Below are 24389 nucleotides of genomic sequence, written 5' to 3' on the forward strand. Positions count from 1 at the left end.
CTCTCACCTATTACATAGGCTAAGCACTCATCCTTCTCTCCTCTAAAAATCTAGCTCTAAGGCTCTCAAATGAGTGGCACAAGGGGGCTCAAGTGGCTGGTTCAAAGCTCTCTCTAGCCCTACCCCTCTATTTATAGGCCTAGGAAACTTGGTCCTTAAGTTTCCTAGCTTTTCCCCAAAATACTCCTCTCTTGTAGTGCACTTCTACCTACCACCGAGGGCATTTTGGTCCATTTTCTTCTCCATTCATCGGACGGTCGCGGCGCCTTCACAACTTAGCTTCGCCTCAACGCAAGCTTCGCGATGGTGCCACATACTCATACAGTCCTCCCACAGTTTTGAGGCCAAACCGCGAAACCGCCTGCACGCTTCTCAAAGCGTGACTCACCGCCTTGCTTACACCTTAAGCAAGCGCTTCGATGTCGACGCGTGTACTCCGTCATGCGATCCTAACCGCCGGCAAGTCTCTCCTGCTCCCGATCCCTCGGGTCGCCTTGTCACTTGTACCGGCTTCCCTTTCGCTTGACTTTGTCAACACGTCGTCTACATCCGCTTTCAATGCTTTGCTTGTCCTCCACGTGTTCAGCTAGGATCACCCTTGACTCCGCCCGGCCTCCTTGACCGTCTGGCACCAAGCACTCCGCATGGCCCCGATCATCCCGCCGTCGACCGCCAAGTTGCATCCATCACCTACACACCATGAGACAAGCAAACACATATCTCCAACTCCAATTCCAATTAGTCCATAATCAATATGCTAAAATGAAATCTCAAATCAATTCAAATCACATCAAAACTCATGCAAAACCGAAGATCATCAAACCAAATAAATGACAATGTCAATCACTCATCACAAGAAAACCAATGCACATTACAACTTAGTTTCTCAATCTCCCCCTTGATGAGTGCATTGACAACCCTCAAAGCACAAAGATTTTGGTTTGAAGAAATTAAAACAAGATAAGCTCATCCAAGTGACCAAAAACTCGAGAAAGAGCAAAATATATCACTTGGCATAAGAAAGGTTGCAAAAGCCCTAAGAGCAGTAAAGTCGAGCCAAAAACCTCAAAAGAGCAAGAAAAACTCAAAAACCCAAAACACATCCCTTGTTGAATATTTGAGCATAATATCTTTTAGGCATCTTTTCTCCCCCTTTGGCAATGCAAACATCAAGGATCACAGACTATGCAAAAGATGTGCAAATAAAATGCAAGCCTACAAAGCTTCACATATAGATCACAAAGCACTTGCAAGAACTAGAGATGTCAAAGCACTATGAGAAGTAAACAATATAACTCATAGGCGCACAAAGTCTCGAAAAGAGTTCATGACACAAGCACCGGGAGTAAAGCAAGTTTTGATCATGTTGTTCAATTATCCAAAAGATGTCACCACAAAAGTATCCACAGTTTCATGATCAGTGCAAAGATTAGAGAAACTAGTGTTACGTCAAGTTCAAACTAGGCAACCAAGTTCAACCCGACGGGCTATGCAAACACCCACATATCAATCCAAGCCTTAGTTTGACAACATGAAAAAGAACATTCTTAGCACATTAAAAAGTACAAGTTAACTTTCTCATTGATCATTTAACTATCATCAAGTGAGTTTTAAGCAACCATGGGTTCACTTCTTTGGCAAACCACATGAAGCCTTAAGCCACCGTATTGGATTCAATTTTAGCTCAAAACTTGATCATTCATTTTATTAACTCAACATAAAATTTCAAGATGTGCAATTTTTCACAAAGCCAAAACAAGTTATGTCTTTGCGACACAAAAGAGCACATGCTCTCCCAAGGGTTAATCATGGGATAAACATTTACATAGACAAAGGTCAAAGACCCCCAGTCCGCTGAACTGAACAAAGCGGCCTAGCACAAGCTTTTCACAAAACTAGCCCTAATTTAAGCACTCATTAAGCTAAAGCAAATACTCAAGGGTGACAAGAGATCATGTTCATATTTCAAGTTGATTCTTTAGAAAAGACAAGCTTGCTCAACAGATTTTATGCCATGTTTCAGTAAGAGACTAAGTTTGCACAAATTGTTATACATCCACTACACTTAGCACAAATTCACAACTAGTACAAGAAAGTGCAAAGAACATATAAGTGAAGCTTGCTAACATGATTATATTACAAAATGCTATGCAATCCAAATGCAATAAAAGTAAGATAGAGTATGTACCAAGGCAACTCCCCCTCACACAATACCATAGGGATGACACACACCAAGCTCTCCCCTCAGAAAGGCAAACCTTGTTGCATCTAGAGGCTTGGTAAAGATATCGGCTAGCTGGTGTTGGGTATCTATGTAGCTCAACTCAATGTCTCCCTTCTCATTATGGTCTCTCAGAAAGTGAAATCTCACATCTATGTGTTTGGTTCTGGAGTGTTGAACTGGGTTATTGGCTAAGCTTATAGCACTGGTGTTGTCACACAAAAGTGGCACACTCTTGAAATTTAACCCAAAATCCCTCAAGGTAGCAACCATCCACAAAATCTGTGAGCAACAGCTAGCAGTAGCTACATATTCAGCTTCAGCAGTAGAATGTGCAACGCTAGACTGCTTGCGAGAAGACCAACACACAAGAGAAGTACCCAAGAAATGACAAGTACCAGAGGTACCCTTCCTGTCAATTCGACAGCCAGCAAAATCCGCATCCGAAAAACCTCGAAGAGAAAGCGAAGAGGAAGCAGAAAACCAAAGCCCAAACTCGAGAGTGTGCTTGAGATACCTTAGAATGTGCTTCACCGCTTGGCGGTGAGACGTCCTCGGTGAAGCCTGGAAGCGAGCACACAAGCAAACGGCGAAGTGGATGTCGGGTCTTGTTACCGTCAGGTACAGAAGGGAGCCAATTATGCTCCTGTACTCCCGCTGGTCCACCTCCTCACCATCTTCATCGGGATCAAGCACTGTCGAGGTAGCCATCGGTGACGCCAATGGCTTTGCATCGCTCATGTCAAACTTCTTCAGCAAATCCTTGGTGTACTTCGTCTGGTGGACGAATGTACCTTGTTTGCATTGCTTGATTTGCAACCCAAAGAAGAAGTTGAGCTCACCCATCATCGACATCTCGAATTCCCTGCTCATAGTTTCTGCAAACTTGGCCACAAGTGCATGAGAAGAGCCACCAAAAATGATCTCATCCACGTAAATCTGAACAAGTAAGAAATCATTGCCATGCCTAAAAGTGAACAAAGTTTTATCAGCTGACCCCATCACATACCCATGCCCTAGCAAGAAAGACCTAAGCCTATCATACCAAGCCCTAGGTGCTTGTTTAAGCCCATACAAAGCTTTCTGAAGCTTGTATACTCTATGTGGGTATTTGGGGTACTCAAAGCCTGGGGGTTGCTTGACATAGACCTCTTCCTCTATGAAGCCATTTAGAAAAGCACTCTTAACATCCATTTGATACAACTTAAAACCTCGGGATGTCGCAAAAGTAAGAAGGATTCTAATGGCTTCTAGTCTAGCTACTGGTGCAAAGGTTTCTCCAAAGTCTATCCCCTCTACCTGAGTGAAACCCTGAGCCACTAGTCTAGTCTTGTTTCTCACTACAGACCCATCCTCCCCTTGTTTGTTTTTGAAAACCCATTTGGTGCCTATGGTGTGAACATTAGGGGGTGGCTCTACAAGGACCCAGACTTGGTTTCTCTCAAAGTTTTCAAGCTCTTCATGCATGGCATTGACCCAACTTGAATCAGATAAAGCATGTCCAACATCATGGGGCTCAAAAGAAGCAACGAATGCAGAATCAGTAAAATGAGCATGAGAAACAGACTTGGACCTCGTTACCCTCGTCTCAAGATCTCTGATCATCATGTGTGGAAGGTGTCGCCGCTGAATGTGTTGAGGGGCCTCACGCCTAGAGGTGAACTCCCCCTCAACCTGTGTGGGTGCAGGCTCGAGAGCAGCCGAAGTGGAAGTAGAGGCTGTAGGACCCTCTGCTGGAGTAGAAGAAGCAGGAACAAACCTTGGAGCTGGTGTGGTCGAGGGAAGTAGTGGATCATCCTCGTCATCACCGAAAGCTGGAAGATCGCCATCTACAAAAATGCTCTCGCTCATCTCCTGATCACATGCATACTCAAAGGCAGAACTAGCACAGGGGGTTGATTCATCAAAAGTCACATCACAGGATTCCATGATGGTGTTAGTGTCAAGATTATAAACCCTTTAAGAATGACCATGAAGAGAATACCCCAAGAAAATACTATCGGAAGAACGCGACTCGAACTTGTCAAGATTGCCACGCTTTAGGATGAAGCAACGACAGCCGAAAATTCTCAAATGTGAAACCTTCGGCTTCCTCCCAAAGCGCAACTCATAAGAAGTCAAATTTAAGATCGAGCGCAAGAAAATCCGATTAGAGATGTAGCACGCTGTGCTAATGGCCTCAGCCCAAAACTTCCTAGGAGTCCTATGCTCATCGAGCATCGTCCTAGCCATCTCCACCAAAGTCCTGTTCTTTCTCTCAACCACGCCATTCTGCTGAGGAACGCGTGGGGCAGAAAATTGATGTTCAATGCAAGGTTTAAGGCAAAAAGCATCAAAGAGATAGTTCTTGAACTCGGTGCCATTATCACTGCGAATTGCTTTCAATGCACCAGGAAGTTCTGTGAACAATCTCAAAGCTAAGCTCCGAAAGTGTGAAAATACTTCATCCTTGCTCACAAGAAAGAAGACCCAAGAGTAACGAGAGAAATCATCAACAATGACAAGAACATACCACTTCCCACCCGCCGAACGAACATGAGAAGGACCAACAGTGTCCATATGGAGAAGTTCTCCCGATTGTTCAGTCATCACCAGATTGACTGGTGGGTGAGGAGTGGCAACCATCTTGCCATGCCGACAAGGAGCACACACAAGGTTCTTCTCAAACTTGAGCTTGGGCAATCCTCGGATCAAGCCTAGGGCACTCAAACGAGTAAGCAAATCAAAGCTCATATGCCCTAGTCTTCTATGCCACATCCAAAGCTCAGAAGAAGGTTGAGCAAGTAAACACCGAGAAGAACTAGAAAACTCAAAAAAATTAGCTCCAAAAACTCTCCCAACTCGAGAAATCTTGCAAATTAAAGCGCCAGAAGTATCAAGAACCCGAGAAGTATTGCGTTTGAAACGCACTTCCAAGTCCTCATCTAGCAACTGAGATACAGAGAGAAGATTGTATCCCAGATGCTCCACCAAAGCCACATCTTTAAGAGTGAAACTCTCATTCACCCTTATCATACCTTTGGCTTTCACCCTTCCTTTCCGATCATCCCCGAATGTGATATACTCGTGTCACTTCACAGGAGTGAGGCTGGAGAACCATGATGAATCTCCGGTCATGTGGCGCGAACAACTAGAGTCGATGAGCCACTTGTTCTCCAGGCCTCCGCCTGCCATCTACACATGAGAAGAATAGAAGGTGGATGGCTCAGTACTGGGGTTAGTCAAAAACCTCCTAGGAATCCAGTACTGGGTCATCCGTCCTGAAGCAGAAATAGTAGGTAACTCAACACCAACACGTTGGGGGCGAGTACCACGATGAGGAAAACGTGGTCCGTCAAAGCGCTTGGACTCAAAGCCTCTTATACGAGGACCAAAACCATATGAGTTATGGTAAAATCCACGCCGGGCAACACCTTTAGGAAAAGACTGAAAAGCGCTAGGGACTCGTGAGTGGAAGCGAGGAAAAGACTCATGTACATCAACAGAGGGGCGGTACATGTCCCGGGTGCTCCATTCCCACTCACGCCGCTCATCTCTCCTACGGCGAAAACAAAACCCAACCAAGTGACCATCTCTCTGGCAGTAGGTGCAGTGGTAGCGTCTCTTGGGAACTCGATTGTCGGTCACTCGGGGCTCTCTTACAGACCCTCTCATCTTAGGTTGTGGAGCTCTCTTGGATTGTGGTGCGGGCTTCTTCTTTGTGGGTTGTGGAATTGGTTTCTTGATGGGTTGTGGTGTGGTATTAATTTTGGACTTCTCAGCATCTAGGGTAGTAGGTGTGGTGAACACAGTCTTACTCTCCCTATTGTAAGCCACTCTCTCAAAACCCAACCCAAGAGCTAGACCCGCCTTGTCAGCACACATCTTGGTATTGTCTAAGATCAAATTCATTTTCCCTTTGCCCTCTGAACACTTCTCCACCAGAGAAAGGAGATACTCATTCTCAGTCAGAAGCTTTTGAACTTGCCCTCTAACCCAGCTGAGTTTGTCCTGAAAGATGGTGCAGGTGGAACAATTCGGCTGCACATCCTTAGAACTCCCAGCACTCTCCAATCTAGACTCTAGCTCCTTCAGGCGCTTGTCTTTCAGATCAACATCCTTTGCAAGCAAAGGGCAATCTATACAAGCACCTAAGAGAGTAGACTTAGACTCCTCCTCAAGGAGCTTCTTCTCGGCACTCTCAAGCCGACTGGCGACTTGAGCATGCACATTACGAAGCTCGGCAAGTTTAGCCATGACAATCAGGCAACTCTCACACTCCTCAACATCCGGTCTAGACCTAAGTAATGCAAGTTCAGCAGAGGCAGATTCATACTTAGGCCTAAGATCCTTCAACTCACGCACAGCTTTCTTAAGTAACCTATCCTGGCTAACGAGAGCATCATTCAAAGTATCTACTTGGATGGAAAGTTGATCGTAGGAAGGCAATACCTCAGAGGGATCCAGCTCGGGGTCGCTGTAGTCATTGTGGTCATCCGCCATGAAGCAGAGGCCGGTGAAGTCCTTGGCCTTCTTCTTGTTCTTTGCTTGCGGTTCATCCTCCTCCGAGCTATCCTCCTCGCTAGAAGAAGTGTCGATGTCACTGAGAGCCGCCACGAACGCTCTAGAAGCCGCCTTGGCCGCCTTCTTGGCCATCTTGTCGCGGTTCTTCTTGAAGAAGGGCTTCTTGTTCTTCTTCTTGTGCTTGTTGTAGTCGTGGTCGCCGTCCTCCCTCTTCTTGAGCTTGGGGCAGTCCGCCTTGAAGTGGGTAGTGTCACCACACTCAAAGCAGGCATGAGAACCACCCCTCCTTCGGTCTCGGTGGTTGTTGTAGAAGCGGGTGAACTTTTTCACAATCAGCGCAAGGTCTTCATCATCCAGCGCGTCCACCTGCTCCTCTGTAACAGAAACCAAGGAAGACAAAGCAAATCCACTCGATGAAGTGTTAGCACAAGAAAATCCAGCTGCAAACTGATTGCCACCACCAGATCCGGAAACCAACGCCATGTTCTGAGACAGGGGGTTTTCGAGACTAATTTGAACCGCCTTGGCTATCTCGATGGACTTGAGCTTGCTGAAGAGCTCATCACAAGTCAACATGTCGTAACTTGGAGACTCTTCAATGCTCGAGATCTTCACTTCCCATATGCTACGGTCAAGAGCATAGAGAAGCTTGATCGCTCTCTCGTGGTCAGAATAGGGCAAAACACCAGTTGATCGAAGATTGCTAACAATCCCATCAAAGCGAGCAAACATTGCATCCAAAGACTCTCCGGGGCCTTGCACAAACATTTGGTATTCTTGGTTGTATGTGCTTTGGCGTCTGGCCTTAATCTGATTAGTGCCTTCATGAAAGACTCAGAGTAGACCAGATCTCCCGGGCTGTACGGAGGTGCTGAATCCTATCAAACTCATTCCGACTCAGGCTTGTGAACAAAATATTTCTGGCCTTATTGTTGGCCTCATACTATTCGATTTGAACCTGAGTCGTGCGAGCAGCAGGGATCTCATAGTTGGAATCAACTATTTCCCATATTGCACTTCCTTGGCTTAGAAGATAAGCCTCCATGCGCACCTTCCAGTACGAAAAATCACGGCCATCAAACAGGAGAATCTTCCCACTTCTCTCCATGTCGCCTACGGATCACAAAACCAGTTAAGGTCAACAAGTGATCAAACCGGCTCTGATACCAATTGTAGGAACGAGAATGGCGACTAGAGGGGGGGGTGAATAGGCGTCTCGACAAATTTCTTTTGAAATAGATGGCCTTTTCCTATTTCTCACCCAACGCACCTCAAAACGCTCAAGTGGAAGCAAAAGAATTAAATAGACAAAGCAAGAAGACTACGTCCATGGCAACATGACTCCACGGATGGAATATGAACCATAGGTTCCATTCAGGACCATTCCATGTGTCTTTGTGCACAAAAACTCGTAACTTCCAAAGAAACTAGATAAGATGGACACCGGACAAGGTTATCCTCCAAGATGATAGTCTAGTGGCAAGGGGACTTAAGACCCGCTCAAATACATGAGTATGTGAGTATTTAAGCTACTAGCATCAAGAAAAATAACCCTGCAAAGGTGAAATATTGCAGCTAAAAGAAAAAGATCACCGGGCAAGAAACCTCTCCAAGTTGATGATCTAGAGGCAAGGGTACTCAAGACCCATGAGTATACGCTCGTATGTGAGTTTTTATACCTCTAGCAACAAGAAAAATGATCTCACAAGGTGCTGAAATTTCAGCCCAAAAGCCAAAACGAAAATCAAAACCAAAAATCGAAAAACTTGCAAACTTGCAAGGGAACCAATAGAGGGAAACTAGAAGGAGGGGAATTCAAGCATATGCAAAAATATAAACTTAATTACTCAAAGAGGTCAGACCCATTTTAGGCGGATTACAAAGATTTATCTCTCAAAACTCTCACCTATTACATAGGCTAAGCACTCATCCTTCTCTCCTCTAAAAACCTAGCTCTAAGGCTCTCAAATGAGTGGCACAAGGGGGCTCAAGTGGCTGGTTCAAAGCTCTCTCTAGCCCTACCCCTCTATTTATAGGCCTAGGAAACTTGGTCCTTAAGTTTCCTAGCTTTTTCCCAAAATACCCCTATCTTGTAGTGCATTTCTACCTACCATCGAGGGCATTTTGGTCCATTTTCTTCTCCATTCATCGGACGGCCGCGGCGTCTTCACGACTTAGCTTCGCCTCGACGCAATCTTCGCGATGGTGCCACATACTCATACAGTCCTCCCACGGTTTTGAGGCCAAACCGCGAAACCGCCTGCACGCTTCTCAAAGCGTGACTCACCGCCTTGCTTACACCTTAAGCAAGCGCTTCGATGTCGACGCGTGTACTCTGTCATGCGATCCTGACCGCCGGCAAGTCTCTCCTGCTCCCGATCCCTCGGGCGGCCTTGTCACTTGCACCGGCTTCCCTTTCGCTTGACTTTGTCAACACGCCGTCTCCATCCGCCTTCAATGCTTTGCTTGACATCCACGTGTTCAGCTAGGATCACCCTTGACTCCGCCCCGCCTCCTTGACCGTCTGGCACCAAGCACTCCGCATGGCCCCGATCATCCCGCCGTCGACCGCCAAGTTGCATCCATCACCTACACACCATGAGACAAGCAAACACATATCTCCAACTCCAATTCCAATTAATCCATAATCAATATGCTAAAATGAAATCTCAAATCAATTCAAATCACATCAAAACTCATGCAAAACCGAAGATCATCAAACCAAATAAATGACAATGTCAATCACTCATCACAAGAAAACCAATGCACATTACAAACTTGTTTCTCAGAGACCGTATGAAGGTGGTGGTGGAGCACTGCGTGTGTGGGGATGTTGTTTGGGTGAAATTGGGATTGAGGCCACTTATGTGGCATTGAATTCATTTTTAATGAAAACTTAAGAGCCTAATTATTGTCTCTAACTTCATGTTTTGTTAATATAGATATTGGATGTGAATATATTATCTTTGGCATCATGGTCTAATCTTTCGTGTGAAGTAAAATTGATATCGTTTGTCAAATTTAGAAATGATTCCTGCCATGTGTGTTTCCGTTGCATCGTTACTAGTACACGGATAAAAAATGACTTACATCTTGAGACGGGAAAAGTACGGGCCCTGTTTGGATGTCATAGTATATAAAAACTATGGTATTAAAAAATTACAGTTTTATAAAAACCACGGTTTAAAAAAAGAGATCCTAGGTGGAGTTTCCAAAACGATCATAGTTTTGGCAATACTATGATTTTCAAAACTACAAGGTTTGTTATATTCAAACACCTCAAAGGTTTTCAAACCAAAGTATTTTACAAAATCATAGCATTTTTTTTTCCAAAACTCCATCAAGACTTTGTATACAAACAGGGCCTAAGATCACTTGTGACTGAAATTTTTGTAAATCTCAGTCGGTCAATCCTGCTGGATTGATACCGTCACGCCGGCTTCACGTTTTTGCTGAATTTCAGACAATTCCTGGCCTATGGCACCCCATGTGTTGTAACTGTAAAAAAACGTTTTTCGGATTTTATGAATTTAAAACGTGTAAATAACGCCTCAATCACCCAACCGAGGCACATGTATGTAATTTTATTTCACCGACATGTGGGTTCCATATATGGCTTTAATGGACAAATGTTCTCTGGTGCGATGGGAATGGTGGTTCGGGACGCTTTTGGCTTTAGAGGGCAAAAATTCGATTTTGTACAACATACGTGACCGTATTTGCTTAAATGGACAACTATTTTTCGTATTTACAATTTTAGCACATGTATTCGGCACACGGTGTGCCAAAAATGATTTTTCGGTACACGGTGTGCCGAAAATGACTGTATTCGGCACACCGTGTGCCGAATACAACCAAAAAGCATATTCGGCACACGGTGTGCCGAATACAGTTGGTATTCGGCACACCGTGTGCCGAAATACCCTTTTGTCACGTCAAGTCACGTCGTTCTTTTTACTTTTCTCTTTTCTTTTCTTTTTGCTTTTGTCCTTTTGTGCCCACGATTTTTGGCCGGCTGCAGCCAACTGCATGGCGCATGTGCTCACCCATGTGTTGTTGTCTCCTCGGTGAGGCTTTAAATGGAGAGAGCAAGGAGGCATCAGCGAGCAGAGAAGAGCAAGGAGGCATCAGCGAGCAGAGAAGAGCAAGGAGGAGAACAGGGAGAGGAGAGCAGAGAGGAGAGAAGAGCAGAGCAACAAATTAGTGTGAGCAGTCGAGCCCGAAGAGCTGCGGTGCAGCAGGACAGCCTTCCTTAGTAGTAAGTACTTATATTTATTTGAATCATAGATTATGTATGTACTTATATTTAGATTAGAAAATATAGTTATAGCATGTAGATATTAAGTTGCTAAAATAGAGTAGGTGTAAGATTTGCATATTCTATGATCTTGTAATAATAGATGGTACTATAGTGTAATAGTAATCGTAATATTTAGATTAGAAAATGTAATTAGAGCAAGTGAACAGTTCGAATAAATTGGATAAACGATATTAAGTTGGTAAAGTAGAGTAGGTATACTATTTGTATATTCTATTATCTCGCAACAGAAGCAACTATAGTGTAACATTAACTATAATACTTAGAATAAAAAATGTAATTAGAGCAAATATAGTATTTATTCTGCTCGAATACATTGGATAAGTAATATTAAGTTGGAAAAACAGAGTAGGTACAATATTTGCATATTTTATGATCGCACAATAAAAGCAACTATAGTGTAATATTAATCGTAATATTTAGATTACAAAATGTAATTAGAGCAAGTAGATCGTTCAAATCATTTAGATAAACGATATTAAGTTGGTAAAATAGAGTAGGTATACTATTTGTATATTCTATTATCTCGCAACAGAAGCAACTATAGTGTAACATTAACTGTAATACTTAGAATAAAAAAAGGAATTACAGCAAGTATAGTATTTATTCCGTGCTAATGCATTAGCTAAAATAGAGTACGTATGTAACATACATCTAATTAGTTATTTGGTCATTTATGTTTGTTTAGCAGAGACGCTATGACTATCCATATTTATTATGGAGAACGTCCCGCTGTTTTGCATGGGAGACTCGTGTCCATTCAGAACTGCCAGCACGTAGAGAGTACGGTTGAGCTACCAATTGATCTAAAAGGCTTACAAACACATGTTATGAGCCTTTTGTGTCTAGACCAGCAGTCCTACAATGTTATCCAAGAGGGTGTTAGGCCACGGCCTATACCAAACAGCTCGCTCATTGTCCATACGTTGTTCGATTTGAGAACGAACAACGCTTGGGCCTTGTACTCACGTAAGGCATTAGAGGAGAACTTTGAAATGGGAGTGTACGTAACCATAGTATCACGACCGGTGCATGGTGAAGAGGTGGCTACTGTGGAAGGATTAGACCATAATGTGATGCATGATGAGGCGGGAGGGAATGTCGGGGAGGGCACTTCGGGTACGGATGGACCCGAAGTGGACCATGGTGAGGTAGATGCACAATGCATGGAGGATGAAGCCGGTGGTAGTGGCGACGAAGAAGGTGCTGACAATGATGACCCGGTGCCGGCGATCCAGTACTTTCATGGTGCTGGGCTGCTAAATTGTACCATCAGTGAGTATAACACCCTATCTAATTGGGGATATCAGAATAGCGACATCCAGGTGGGGCAACGGTTTCGGAACAGGGAAGAGGTCATCCACTTTATCAGTAACTATGCTGTAATCACAAGAAGGGACCACAAGTGTGCCCGATCTAACCATACAGAGTATGAGGTTAGGTGTACGAAGCATCCGACTTGTCCTTACTTCGTACGAGCCCATAAGCCAAAGCACGAGAACTATTTTGTGCTGAGTAGACACACCCCACATACATGCAGCGAAGAGGCTATTAGGAATGTGAGCCACGCGGTTGATGCGAGGTTCATAGCCCAACTACTCATCACCCTTGTTGGCACAAACATATGTTTGTCGCCAAAATCCATTATGGAGGAGGTGCAGACTAAGACGGGTATGCTGATCAATTACCACACCGCGTGGCGAGCAAAGCAGAAAGCATTGAAGATGTTGTTTGGAAGTTTCGAAGATTCGTACCACTACGCACCGAGGCTGATGCAGAAGATTGCTATGACCAACCCCGGGACCCAGTGGGCCATGGCGGATGAGCCGATCAGGCTGGATGATGGGTCATACAGCAACACTGATCAATACCTCATTAGGTTTTTCTGGTCCTTTGGCCAATGCATCGAAGCTTTCAGGCATTGCAAACCGGTGGTATGTGTGGATGCCACATTTCTTAGTGGCAAGTACCATGGTAACCTAATGACAGCGATGGCGGCGGATGCAAACAATCAGATAATTCCTCTCGCTTATGCATTGGTTGAGAGTGAGAACAATGATAGTTGGTTGTGGTTCCTTACCTTGGTGAGGACACGTGTGGTCGGTAATAGGGAACGAGTCTGCATCATATCAGACCGCAATAAGGGCCTCTTGCATGCATTGGATGTGCTGCATGCCAGCACAACCCCTCCATTGCGTGGCCTGATGTGGAGAGAAGATGGTGCATGCGACACTTAGGTGCGAACCTTTACTCAAGGTATCACAACAAGGGTCTTGTGAAGAGGTTCAAAGGGTTATGTCTTCAGAACCAGCAGGCGAAGTTCAACGAGATATGGCGAGAGTTAAATGAGACCACTCGTAAGATGATGGCACAGCAAGAAGCACAGGAGGACCATCTACGGACGCAAATGGTGGGGAGCCAAACCATCATTAGTCGTTCGCGTGGTACGTTTAGCCAGTGGATAGCGGGAAAGCCGGCGGAGCGTTGGGCCCTATTCCATGATACTCACGGTTCCAGGTGAGAACATAGCGTTTTAAAGATCGTAATTTCCTTTTGGTTACGCAAAAAATTGTATCTAAAATTGTTGTATCTTATAATAGGTATACGATTATGACAACGAACATAGCTGAGGCATTCAACAATGTCCTAAAGGGTGTACGCGGCCTCCCATTGTGTGCCATAATTGAGCTCACATTCTATAGGACGGCTGACTACTTTCGAGACCGTGGTATAGCTGCAATGGAGTGCAGCACGCGGTTCGCACATAAGGTGGAGGAAATCCTATCCAGAAGGAGGAGTAAGGCACACTTTCATCGGACTAGGATCTACGACCGGACCAATAATGAATTTGAGGTCATGTGTCGTCGTCGGTACACTTCTGGATACAGTGCGGGTGACACCGTGCAACAATGTCAAATTGGTCCTCACGAGGTGAAGTGCACATGCAATAAGCCAAAGCTACATCATATCCCGTGCTCCCATATCTTGGCCGCTTGCAGGGACATGGGCGGGAACGACGGATCACAATACGTATCACCCTATTTCACGATCGATGCACTGAGGAGCACATGGCTTCCAAAGATGCGTTCATTTAACATCGGATCCAGCTACAAAGCAATCGAGGGGCCTAAGTGGGTACCTTATCCCAGGGCCAGACGCACGGATCCTGGAAGGCCTAGAGCCACGAGGCTTCAGGGTGACATGGATGCAGCAGATGCTGTTGATGGACTACGTAGGTGCAAAATATGCAAGCAATCCGGCCATGACAGGAGGACTTGTCCGACCCGACGGTAAACTATTAGGCTACGATCGAATTGGATTGTATTAGCTTTGGTGCTAGTGAGTTTGTTATATGAAGTATGTTGGAAACATGGATTGTATTGTAATTTGTTATGAACGTATTAGGTGTTGTACCCATTTTGTAATAGCTATTATCTTACTTTATTTTATAATTGAACCATGAGGCTTGAAATCATTGGCATGGCTCACATTCACCTTCCCGAGCTTCTTCAATTACGGTATGACGAGAACCACAGGGGAAGGATGATTTTCGCAGGGCAACAGGTACATCGATATTACGTGAATTTCATTTGCTCTAATACCTTGGTACTTACTCTAAAAATGTATTGCATACATTTGCAGTTGCTCCCATTGCGTTCCAGGAGTGTGCGCAAGCTTAAGGAGTTAGACCCTCGATTCCACGAGCCCCTCGCACAGGCCGGACTCCTACCGTTTGCACTTATGATGGCAGGAGCTCCCATGGAGGGTGGTGGTAGGACTCCACTGCCGCCGATCGAGGTCTCACTGCTCACAGGCCTGGTCGATCGCTGGCGTTCTGAGACGCACACATTCCACTTTCCTTGCGGAGAGATGACCGTTACTTTACGGGACGTTGCCATGCTGACCGGGCTCCCGATAAGGGGCACCCCGTTAGTACTTCCACCACCAGGAAAGGAGCAGTGGAAGAGTTATATTCACGGCAGGTAATTATTTGTTACATAAAGCATTTTATACGTTGGAGAGTTGTTCATGGTTCATTGATTCTCTGTATCTTGTAGGTTTAACATGCATTATGACATGAAGGATGTAGGGCTCTCCATGTCATGGATTCATGGCCTACCACAGTTCAGCCCTTGCCCACCGGATGCGGACGAGGCAACAGCTATGCAGCATTATGAGGTGTACTTGTATATCTTGCTTGGAGGCATAATGTTTTGCAACACGGCAAGTGATTATGTACTTCCGCATATTTTATGGTTAGCGCGTGAGCTCACATCACGTCCGTACGAGCCGACACATTACAGTTTGGGATCTGCTGTGTTGGCTGCTACATACAAAGGATTGTGTGCCGCAACCCAACGGTCAACAAAGATGGGATCTATTTCTGGTTGCCTACACCTTCTACAGCTCTGGAGCTGGGATTATCTCCCGGTGTGTCGACCGTGGGTGAGCAAGACCTACTATCCAGTTCCCATCTCTGACGGCGTCGCCGACGACATGAGGCCAACGATGGGTTATAGGTGGCTTCATGCCAGGCTGCGATGGAGTCACCACCAAGACCATGGAAACTACTCCTGGGTGATCAGTGACCTTGATGTCCTCAGTGCCGATCTTGTGGAGTGGGATCCATGGCGTAGTGAACGAGTGGCCGAAATTGCGACTAGCGGCCTCATCGCACCATCTTGTTTCCGTGACTCCGACCTATGGATGACTAGATGTTTTCTGCTTTATATGAACAATGTAGAAGTGTATTCTCCTGACCGTGTGCAGAGGCAGTTTGGTCATCGTCAGTTGGTGCCAGTACCTCCCCCACGAGACGCTGGTCAGGCGCACGAGTAAGTGTGTTACTGTAGATACCATTTTTATGTTACAAAATTTTAACTATTTATGTCACATACAGGAGGAGTGCCCAAGGAAACGCAAGCACCCACGACTGGGCGGAGATTAATGCAGAACACATAACCCGGTGGATAGAGTCTGGTGCAGTGGATGTCGTCGTTCCTGCGGGACAGTACGACGATAGCTCGTACTGGGAGTACCTTGCGTGGTATCAATCACGAACGCGTCCCACCTTACTCAGCGGCAGCGTACCGCCAGCCCCTAGACCCTTCCCCGAAGATCGTGCCCGGCTTCTACATGTGGTGGTAAGTGATGTTGTACTTATAACGATTTTTATTAGTTTGTCATCCGTATTACTGACATAACCCTCAACAACAACAGATCGAAGCGGGGATCGAAATGCATAGGCATGCGGAGCATGACCGTTGGGAAGCGAGTGGGTTAGCCACGCGAAGGGATAGGCACCCTCTCCGAGACTACATGAGGACGAGAGGGTCTCGCCTTTGGTCCGCGATACGTGAACTAGGTGGTTGCGCCCCGCGTTATAGGGCATACGACGTACCCGCCATGGACCCGTCCCGTGCCTCCCACAGCAGGCGCTCATCCAGTGCTCATGAGGCACATTCACGGGAGGCCCCTTCGTCTGCGGCACATCATGGGACACGTTCTTCTGCTGGAGCCGAGGAGGTGATACCTGAAGCTCCCGCTCCTGAGGAGTGCATACTGGGTTCCCAGCCCCCTCCGTTCACACAACCTACTCAAGCTACGCAGACAACTCCACCAGGATTATCAACTCACAACGAGGATGTCATTGACTGCACACACCAGATGCCCACCTGGAGTGGCACTAAAGATTTTGACTGGGCTGGTGCATTGCAATCGAGCAGCTTCATGGAGCTACTGAGCGGCCAATACCCCCAATATCCCGATGCACCAGGGGGTTCACACTGGTACCAGGAAGCTGGGACTTCATCATTTCGGACTCCCACCGAGCACGTACTACCGGCGGTCACACTCCCGCATGACGATCCTACAGCGTGGTATATGCAGGGCCGAGTTAGCGGTTCTGGATACACATTCGGCGGAGTTGGAACACATCATGAAGACGAAGATGAGGACCAAGGGCACACATGGCAGGGGCCAGCTCAGGCGGCTGGGATGAGGGCCACACACCCGCCAGACGCTTACACTCCTGAGGATTTCTTGCGGTGTAGGCATCGTTAAAGAGCCATTTGTACTATTCCATACACTATATTATGTACTCATTTGTACTATGCCATACACTTCAGTGTTCAAGTAATTATATTTAGTTTACATAATCTTTTTTAACTAATTATGACACATAACTTATTTATCAGTAACTTATTAAGTATTTGTATATATCATTTTCGACATTTCATACATGTTTATTGTTTGTTAAATAACCAGCGAATCGTGCTTTGGTGCAGACCAAAAAAGTTGCAGGGAAATCTCAATATGGCGAGAAATTCTACTACTGCATTCCCATGGACATATACAACGATCGATATAGCATTAACTGCCTGCTTGCAGGTTGTGCGTGGAGGGAAGGATGATCCCTTCAAAGAGAGCAACCTAATCCAAGCTGTGTCTAAATTAAATACAAGACCGCCATGTTCTGCGTTCACCGTTCCACTTCTACATGTAACAACCGACGACCTTAGGGCCCTATTACATGAGCGCCGCCGAATATACCTCAGGGTTTGCGAACTAGCCGACCATCCTTCTTTACTGGGTTTCTGTATGAGGCAACGAAGGATGGCGATGTTGCCCGACCAGTATGCATCCCACATACAGGTTCGTCATTTTCTATTTCATCACCATAGTTGTCTTATTGTTTTTTATTCGAATACCCCTCTTCTGCTTTAGGCATTCCCAGAAGACGCGGAGTTAATCAACAAAGAAATACCACACCTCTTGGCAATGCAAATGCTCTTCGGCGGGGGTGTGCTGCCTGGTTCGCGTCGAAGATGACGAAGATCAGCGAACCCAAGGGGTACAAGAGCTGATGAAAATTTGATGCCACTAATGCCTCGGCGTTCCACCAGCCACACAGGAGAAGGTTCAACTCTTACTACAAGAGCACATCCTACTACCGCGATACCTGAAGACGACGACGACGACGATTTCATGCCACCAATACCTCGGCGTTCCATCAGCCACATAGGAGAAGGTTCAACGAACAATACAAGAGCACGTGCTCGAACCGTGATACCTCCGGACGACGACGATGACGATGATTTCATACCATCAATGCCTTGACGTTCCACCAGCCACAGCCACACGGTTCAAGGTTCAACGAACCATACAAGACCACGTGCTCCAATCGTGATACCTCCAGACGATGACGACGACGATTTCATGCCACCAATGCCTCGGCATTCCACCAGCCACACAGGAGAAGATTCAACGCACAATACAAGAGCACGTGCTCGAACCGTGATACCTCCGGACGACGACGATGACGACGATTTCATGCCATCTATGCCTCGACGTTCCACCAGCCACAGCCACACGGTACAAGGTTCAACGAACCATACAAGAGCACGTGCTCCAATCGTGATACCTCCAGATGATGACGACGACGATTTCATACCACCAATGCCTCGACAATTTCGTTAATCTACATCATCACTTTCTATTGCCATTTTAAGATGATCACTGATACCTTATTAATCTTGCGCATGTTCGAATATACCCTGTTAAGACTATTGGTCGCCTTAAAGACTGTTTTTTTACTCATGCATTTTAAAATATTTTAGATTAGCAAATTTTTAATTTTGTTACATAAATTACACAGGCAAATCACGTAATGGGAGGAGTACGAGAAAAAAAGGTATTTCGGCACACGGTGTGCCGAATACCAACTGTATTCGGCACACCGTGTGCCGAATACGCTTTTTGGTTGTATTCGGCACACGGTGTGCCGAATACAGTCATTTTCGGCACACCGTGTGCCGAATACAGCGTATTCGGCACACGGTGTGCCGAAAATGCCTTTTTCGGTACACCGTGTACCGAAAAAGGCATTTTCGGCACACCATGTGCCGAATACATGTGCTAAAATTGTAAATACGAAAAATAGTTGTCCATTTAAGCAAATACGGTCACGTATGTTGTACAAAATCGAATTTTTGCCGGCTTTAGAGTGGTATCGGCGTAAAGGTATGCATCACTTCCTAATGCACTGATGGCAGAAGCATATGCACGTCGATCTAGAGGAGACCACAGTGCTGCTATTTTGGTTATCCTAGTACAAATACAAGAGCTCAGCAGGATTTTCTATTCTTTTGATATTATTTTGTAAAACAGGGTGCTAATATTGCAGCAAATCTAACTGGTAAACAAGCATCGCCTAATGCGCCGGGCTGTACCTGGTTGAATCAGGTTGCACATCACCTTGTAGCTACGTAGAAGTCCGTGTCGCTGCTCTGCACCGCATTACCCTCCCCTGACCTCCCCTTTTCCGGTCCGGTAGCTTCCGTATTGGACTGTTGCCGCTAGTCCCCCGTTGCCCCGTGCCCACATCCGCCCCCCCCCCCCCCCCCCGGCGCGCCGCCCGTCCTGCACCGGTGACCTCAGGCTCGATGGGGAAGAAGAAGAGGAGCACGAAGTGGATCTAGACCGGTGAAACAACTGTGTTATCTATCTAGTTTATGGGAGCAAGGAGGCCGTCGGCGTAGTTGGTCGAGACGGCGGGTGTGGGTGGCCGGAGGAGTCGGTCCTTTGCTTGCCGATATGAAATGGATCTAGACCGGCAGGCTGGACGTGCCGATGCTCGATCGCGAAGGGCGGTGGCATGACTTCAAGTGCGTGGTGCCAGGACACAGGCTTGTACCGCCAGACCGGGGCGGCGGAGTGCAAGCGGTTCATGGTTGACAGCAACGTGGTGCGCGACGTCGCGGAGCTGTGCAAGGAGCTGTTTATTAAGGTGTAGGTGTTCGGCTCACGGGCGCTGTAGCAAGGGCAAGAAGTCCGTCGACGACCACCCGGACGTACGGGACCCTCGGGAGGATGGTGATATTGTTCTTTGACATCGACACCGACGGCTTGAAGGACGAGCTTTTCGACGACGACAGCCTCACCATCAAGCAGTCGCTGAGGCACTACCCAGAAGGCTACGGGCTAGAGTAACGGCCGAGTGCAACACAAACGTGTTTATAGCTTTATTATTAGCGATTTGCTTTCTTTTTAATTGGAAAAATTCTCTACCATGTGAATAAAGATAGACTATAGAAGTACTTATCTGTGTGGGCAATGTTCTACATTCTAAGTCGTACTACTAAATCTCCGTATGTACGTGCATGATTAATCTAGCTAACTGCTGACAGATGTGCAGTTGGTCTATATACATGCTCTGGTGTTCCCCAATCCCCGTCCATCTCGATAGAAACCTCTCAATATGCTCGAAAGAAGGTATTGCTAATACAAATTAGAGGGTGTTTTAAACAGATCATAATATGTGCTTCGAATCTAGTTTAAACTATATTTATCTTATCACGATTTCGTACGTTTCAGTCGACTGAAAAATGAGCAAGAATACACTCGACACCGCTCTAGCGAGGGCGGTGGGTAGTGCCGTCCATGGTGGAGGCAAAGCAATGCACATCGAAGATGGGACAGGAGGTCGAGGACAGGGTGGGGCGAGCGTAGGGATGAAGGAGAGCGATGGGAAAGAAGATGAACAGTGCATCGCTGGCGGGAGGCATAAGAAAGAAGATCCAACAGCTGCAACATGTCGAGTGTATTGAAGTCGGTTTCAGAACAAGTCATGAGACTAATAACTCGAATTTTGTAGAAGACACAATAAAGTAACCCCATCAAATATTTATGCTTTAAAGCATATATCATCACATAAACCATGCATGTTTACATCTACCTATTTGAAACATAATTGAGTTCAGTTACAGATCAAACTACTGACCTCCAACACGGAAAATATAAACCAAATTGGCAAATTACAAAATATATGCATAAGATAAACAAGTTCGGCGCCCTAGGGTTTCCCTAACCCGTACCTTAATACCTTATGAGAATCGCCATCCCTAGAGCCCCGTCCGGGTGGTGGTCGGCCACCGCGCCGCCCTCGGGCAGCAGCTCCGGCGAGCGGAACGCCCACAGCTCGACCTCCAAGTCCCGCCCCATCTCTTCCGCCACAGCCATTGCTTCCTCCAGCTGTTTGTCTCTCACGAAACGCGGCCACCCGACGCCGCAGAGCCGGTAGTACCCCTTGGAGCTGGAGTGCTCCATGTACTTGAGCCTCATCTGGTACGAGTTGCCGTGGCGGTCGAATGCTGGCACCTCCATCCCTTTCCCGCCAAGCCCGTAGCCGTGGTTCAAGGGCACTCGCACGCGGTCCATCTCCCTCGCCGTGAGGGACTCCGCGAGCGCGCCGCCGGCGTCCCCGCGCGCACAGGGGATGAGCAGGCGCGCTTGACCCAGGTTGACGTCGCTCCTGCAGAGCTTCTTCCGGCAGACGCGCCACGGAGACCTGGCGTCGAGCGCGACCAGGGTTTCCTGCAGCGCCGCAAGGGCTGCGCTGCCGTCGTCGTCTCCTCCTCCGGCTGCTGCCATGTCTCTGTTTTTTGGGTGTGGAGTTATTCACGTACTTTAATTTGGACGTGCACGTACGTTCATATATATTGCCTGACCCAAGAGATGGAGTAGTCTTAAACAAGGAATCCTTATTGTGCTCGATTGCCTGAACCAGGCCACCAGGGAAGCGGTTTGCTATTTATTTAGCTTGACGCACCAACTGACGTCGGACTCGCACTCGGGCTCCGAGTCATCCGTGTCCGATACTGAGAAGAAGCTCGATCGGGGCAGCTGCTGTTGGCGTAGTTCGTTTTCGAACAGGGGTGCAATGGAGGCGACCCCGATGCTCATCCCGGCCGGATCAGCCCCTGTTTCCGGAACGGCTGAAAGGCTCTGTTGGTCTGGTCCGACACATTGATGGAATTGAATATTTTGGTGGGGTGGACACGCAGTGGATCGTGGAGCGTTTGGAAGAAGAGAAATCGGCGTATATTATGAAATGAGTAATGTCGTACAAGTTTCCTTCCAGACCAAGTAGGACATCGACCTGCAAAGATAGGCAACACAACCAAACGTTGCATGAAGAGGGCAAGGGAATGAGTTAGAGATGCTAGGTTGTTTTGCGACTGGAAGTTTAAGTAGTTTCCTCTCATCTATATAAAGTCTGTTTCTTGATAAGTAGTTCCCTTGGTGACTTTGCTAGCTGAGGAATCGCTTCGTTTGAAAAAAGAAAAAGAAAACCTTCGTAATGAATGGTTGCGCACCTGCATGTTTTATCAAAAACAATTTAGATGGTTTCTACTCAAGGCAAGGGCCTAAGAAATTGTTAAATTAAATTTAAGGCGGCCACATGAATTCTTTTACTCCATTTTCTGATATAGACACGTATATTGGGTGTGTCTCAGCCTATTACATGTATCAGGTTGGTACAACAGGACGTAGCAAGAGACGAGTTATCTGTTGGCTGGGCACGGCTGACCCAAAGTGCCAGGTGGTCTACAGAAAGATGCACACGATCAAAGACCATCTAGTTCCGCCGCTTCCAGATCGCCCAAAGCAGCAACAGGAACACATGCTGGAGTCGACGAGGCCAGGACGAGGTGTCGAGGAGAAAGTCGGAGAGTACACAATGTTAGGTTCTTTCGTTCGCCTTTTTTTATTCTAATTTCCATACAACACTTGGAATGTTGTTCAACACTGCAGAATATTTAGCTTCAATGTGGTTCTGAATGTAGCTACAGCTACTTGTAGTAATGGATTGAATTGGAAAAGACAATTAGCTGCACAAGAAATGTATCAGTAGCCAGAGAAACCCTGGAAGCATTCAGAATTCAGAAAAAAAAATGCAGATTAGGATGTCACTGTCTGAACTCTGAAGTATGGGTGGCACTTGTCCAATCTTGAAGCTTACATCCTTGTAGTTGCTCCAGTTTCACTCATCTGTCCTGTGGTGTGTCTTCCAACGTTGTATATTTTACCCTTAATGTTTGTAGAAGGCGAAAGCAACCAAGTGTGCACATTCATCTAGACACTGAAAGACGACATGCATGTACTTCCAGAACGTATGATTTATAGTGTGATCTGGTGCCATTTCCTCATGGCCCCAATGAACATCGACAGTTGTTGCCATTCAACATCCATAAACGTGCACTCAGGGAGATCGAACTCTGCAGTAGTTAACAATGAACGTGTAATCGAGCTGCCAAAAACAGAAATAATAATTCTAGTGTCAACAACACTGCATCATGGAGGGAAAATGAGGAATTTCTGTTGGAAAAATAGCACTTTTAAATTTAATTTAATTCAATTTTTAAATATAACATGAACAGAAATAAATGCAAACAACAAGCTCCGACTAGCTACAGAATAAGCTCCGACGAGCCCCGATCAGATCCAACTAGTTTTCTGAGAAGGATTCTGACTAGTTTTCCGAGAAGCAAATTGTGATGATGTAGAGAAAGCAGATCGTGAATAGTCGAACTGAGCGCTTCCTAAAAACCTTATTCGTCCTCTCTCAGTTTAAGATCCCCAAAGCGACGGGTTTTGAAGATCTGCTCTGATGAGGCCATGGCTCCTTTGGATACGATCAATACCACCAATAATCCTCAAATCATACAAGGTCCAATTACAAGAACACGTGCACGACAATTAGACCACCAGATGAACTCGTTCCTTGCTGTTCATGTTTCCTTGGATTGATTACTACTAAATTCTTGTGATGTTTTGTTGCATAGGAACGTGGGAGAAGCATCACAACCTTACTCGAACGTCACTCCTCGAAGGCCAAGTCTACTCGAACTCAAGGCTGAGCTCTAGTCGTGTTCGTGATCGTGGTCAAAGTCGACTTCGTTTTAGGCAATCTTGGACATTTTAGAAAGCTTATGACGAGCCCTTTCCAATGGATATGAGCTCGACCAAATATTCCTTATAGTTTAGTCAGAGTCAAAGGAATAAGGACTTGCGTTACCGTTTTGAACCCTGCCAGGTTTTGTAATCGTGTCGAAGTCGGAGTCTAGGTTGTGCACGCCTCTCTCCACAGTTGCACAACCCTAGATCGACCTCCTCACGCCCCCCTATATATACATAGTAGTTGTCGTAGTTTAAGGTTAGGTTTAGCTTAGATTATTCTGTTTAATACAGTTTCGTCGTTTATCGGTTTGTTGAACCCCAAACTCAAGTGCTTCATTGATAATTAGCAATATTCAGATTGCATCTACTTGTTCTTGCTTGTGTTCTCGATTCGCTTGCAGGAAAAGCCTTCTTGGCGAGATCAGCCGCGTCTTGCACGGTTGACAACCACGGAGTAGTGGTGTAGTGGTTGCGAGGGTTCTTGATCTGTTCTGATCAGAGCCTTTGGATCATCAATGTCGAAACTCCAATAATCGACTTATCTATTACCTTCAGAAGATCGGGTAAACGCGCATCATGCTCTCTTGTTCGTCATTGCATACGCAG

At 46.2% G+C, this 24389-nt stretch overlaps 1 protein-coding gene across 1 annotated transcript; it reads left to right on the top strand.

Annotated features, from left to right (window-relative positions):
• The first annotated feature begins 14912 nt into the window (after window positions 1-14912).
• On the top strand, window positions 14913-19836 carry LOC133884055 (serine/threonine-protein phosphatase 7 long form homolog). The gene is made up of 5 exons (XM_062323449.1): window positions 14913-14971; window positions 15101-15877; window positions 15943-16186; window positions 19212-19269; window positions 19661-19836. The coding sequence occupies exons 1-5, from the start codon at window positions 14913-14915 to the stop codon at window positions 19834-19836; spliced, it is 1314 nt and encodes a 437-aa protein (XP_062179433.1).
• The last annotated feature ends 4553 nt before the right edge of the window (window positions 19837-24389 follow it).

Source organism: Phragmites australis, chromosome 11, assembly GCF_958298935.1.
Source record: "Phragmites australis chromosome 11, lpPhrAust1.1, whole genome shotgun sequence".
NCBI lineage: Eukaryota > Viridiplantae > Streptophyta > Magnoliopsida > Poales > Poaceae > Phragmites > Phragmites australis.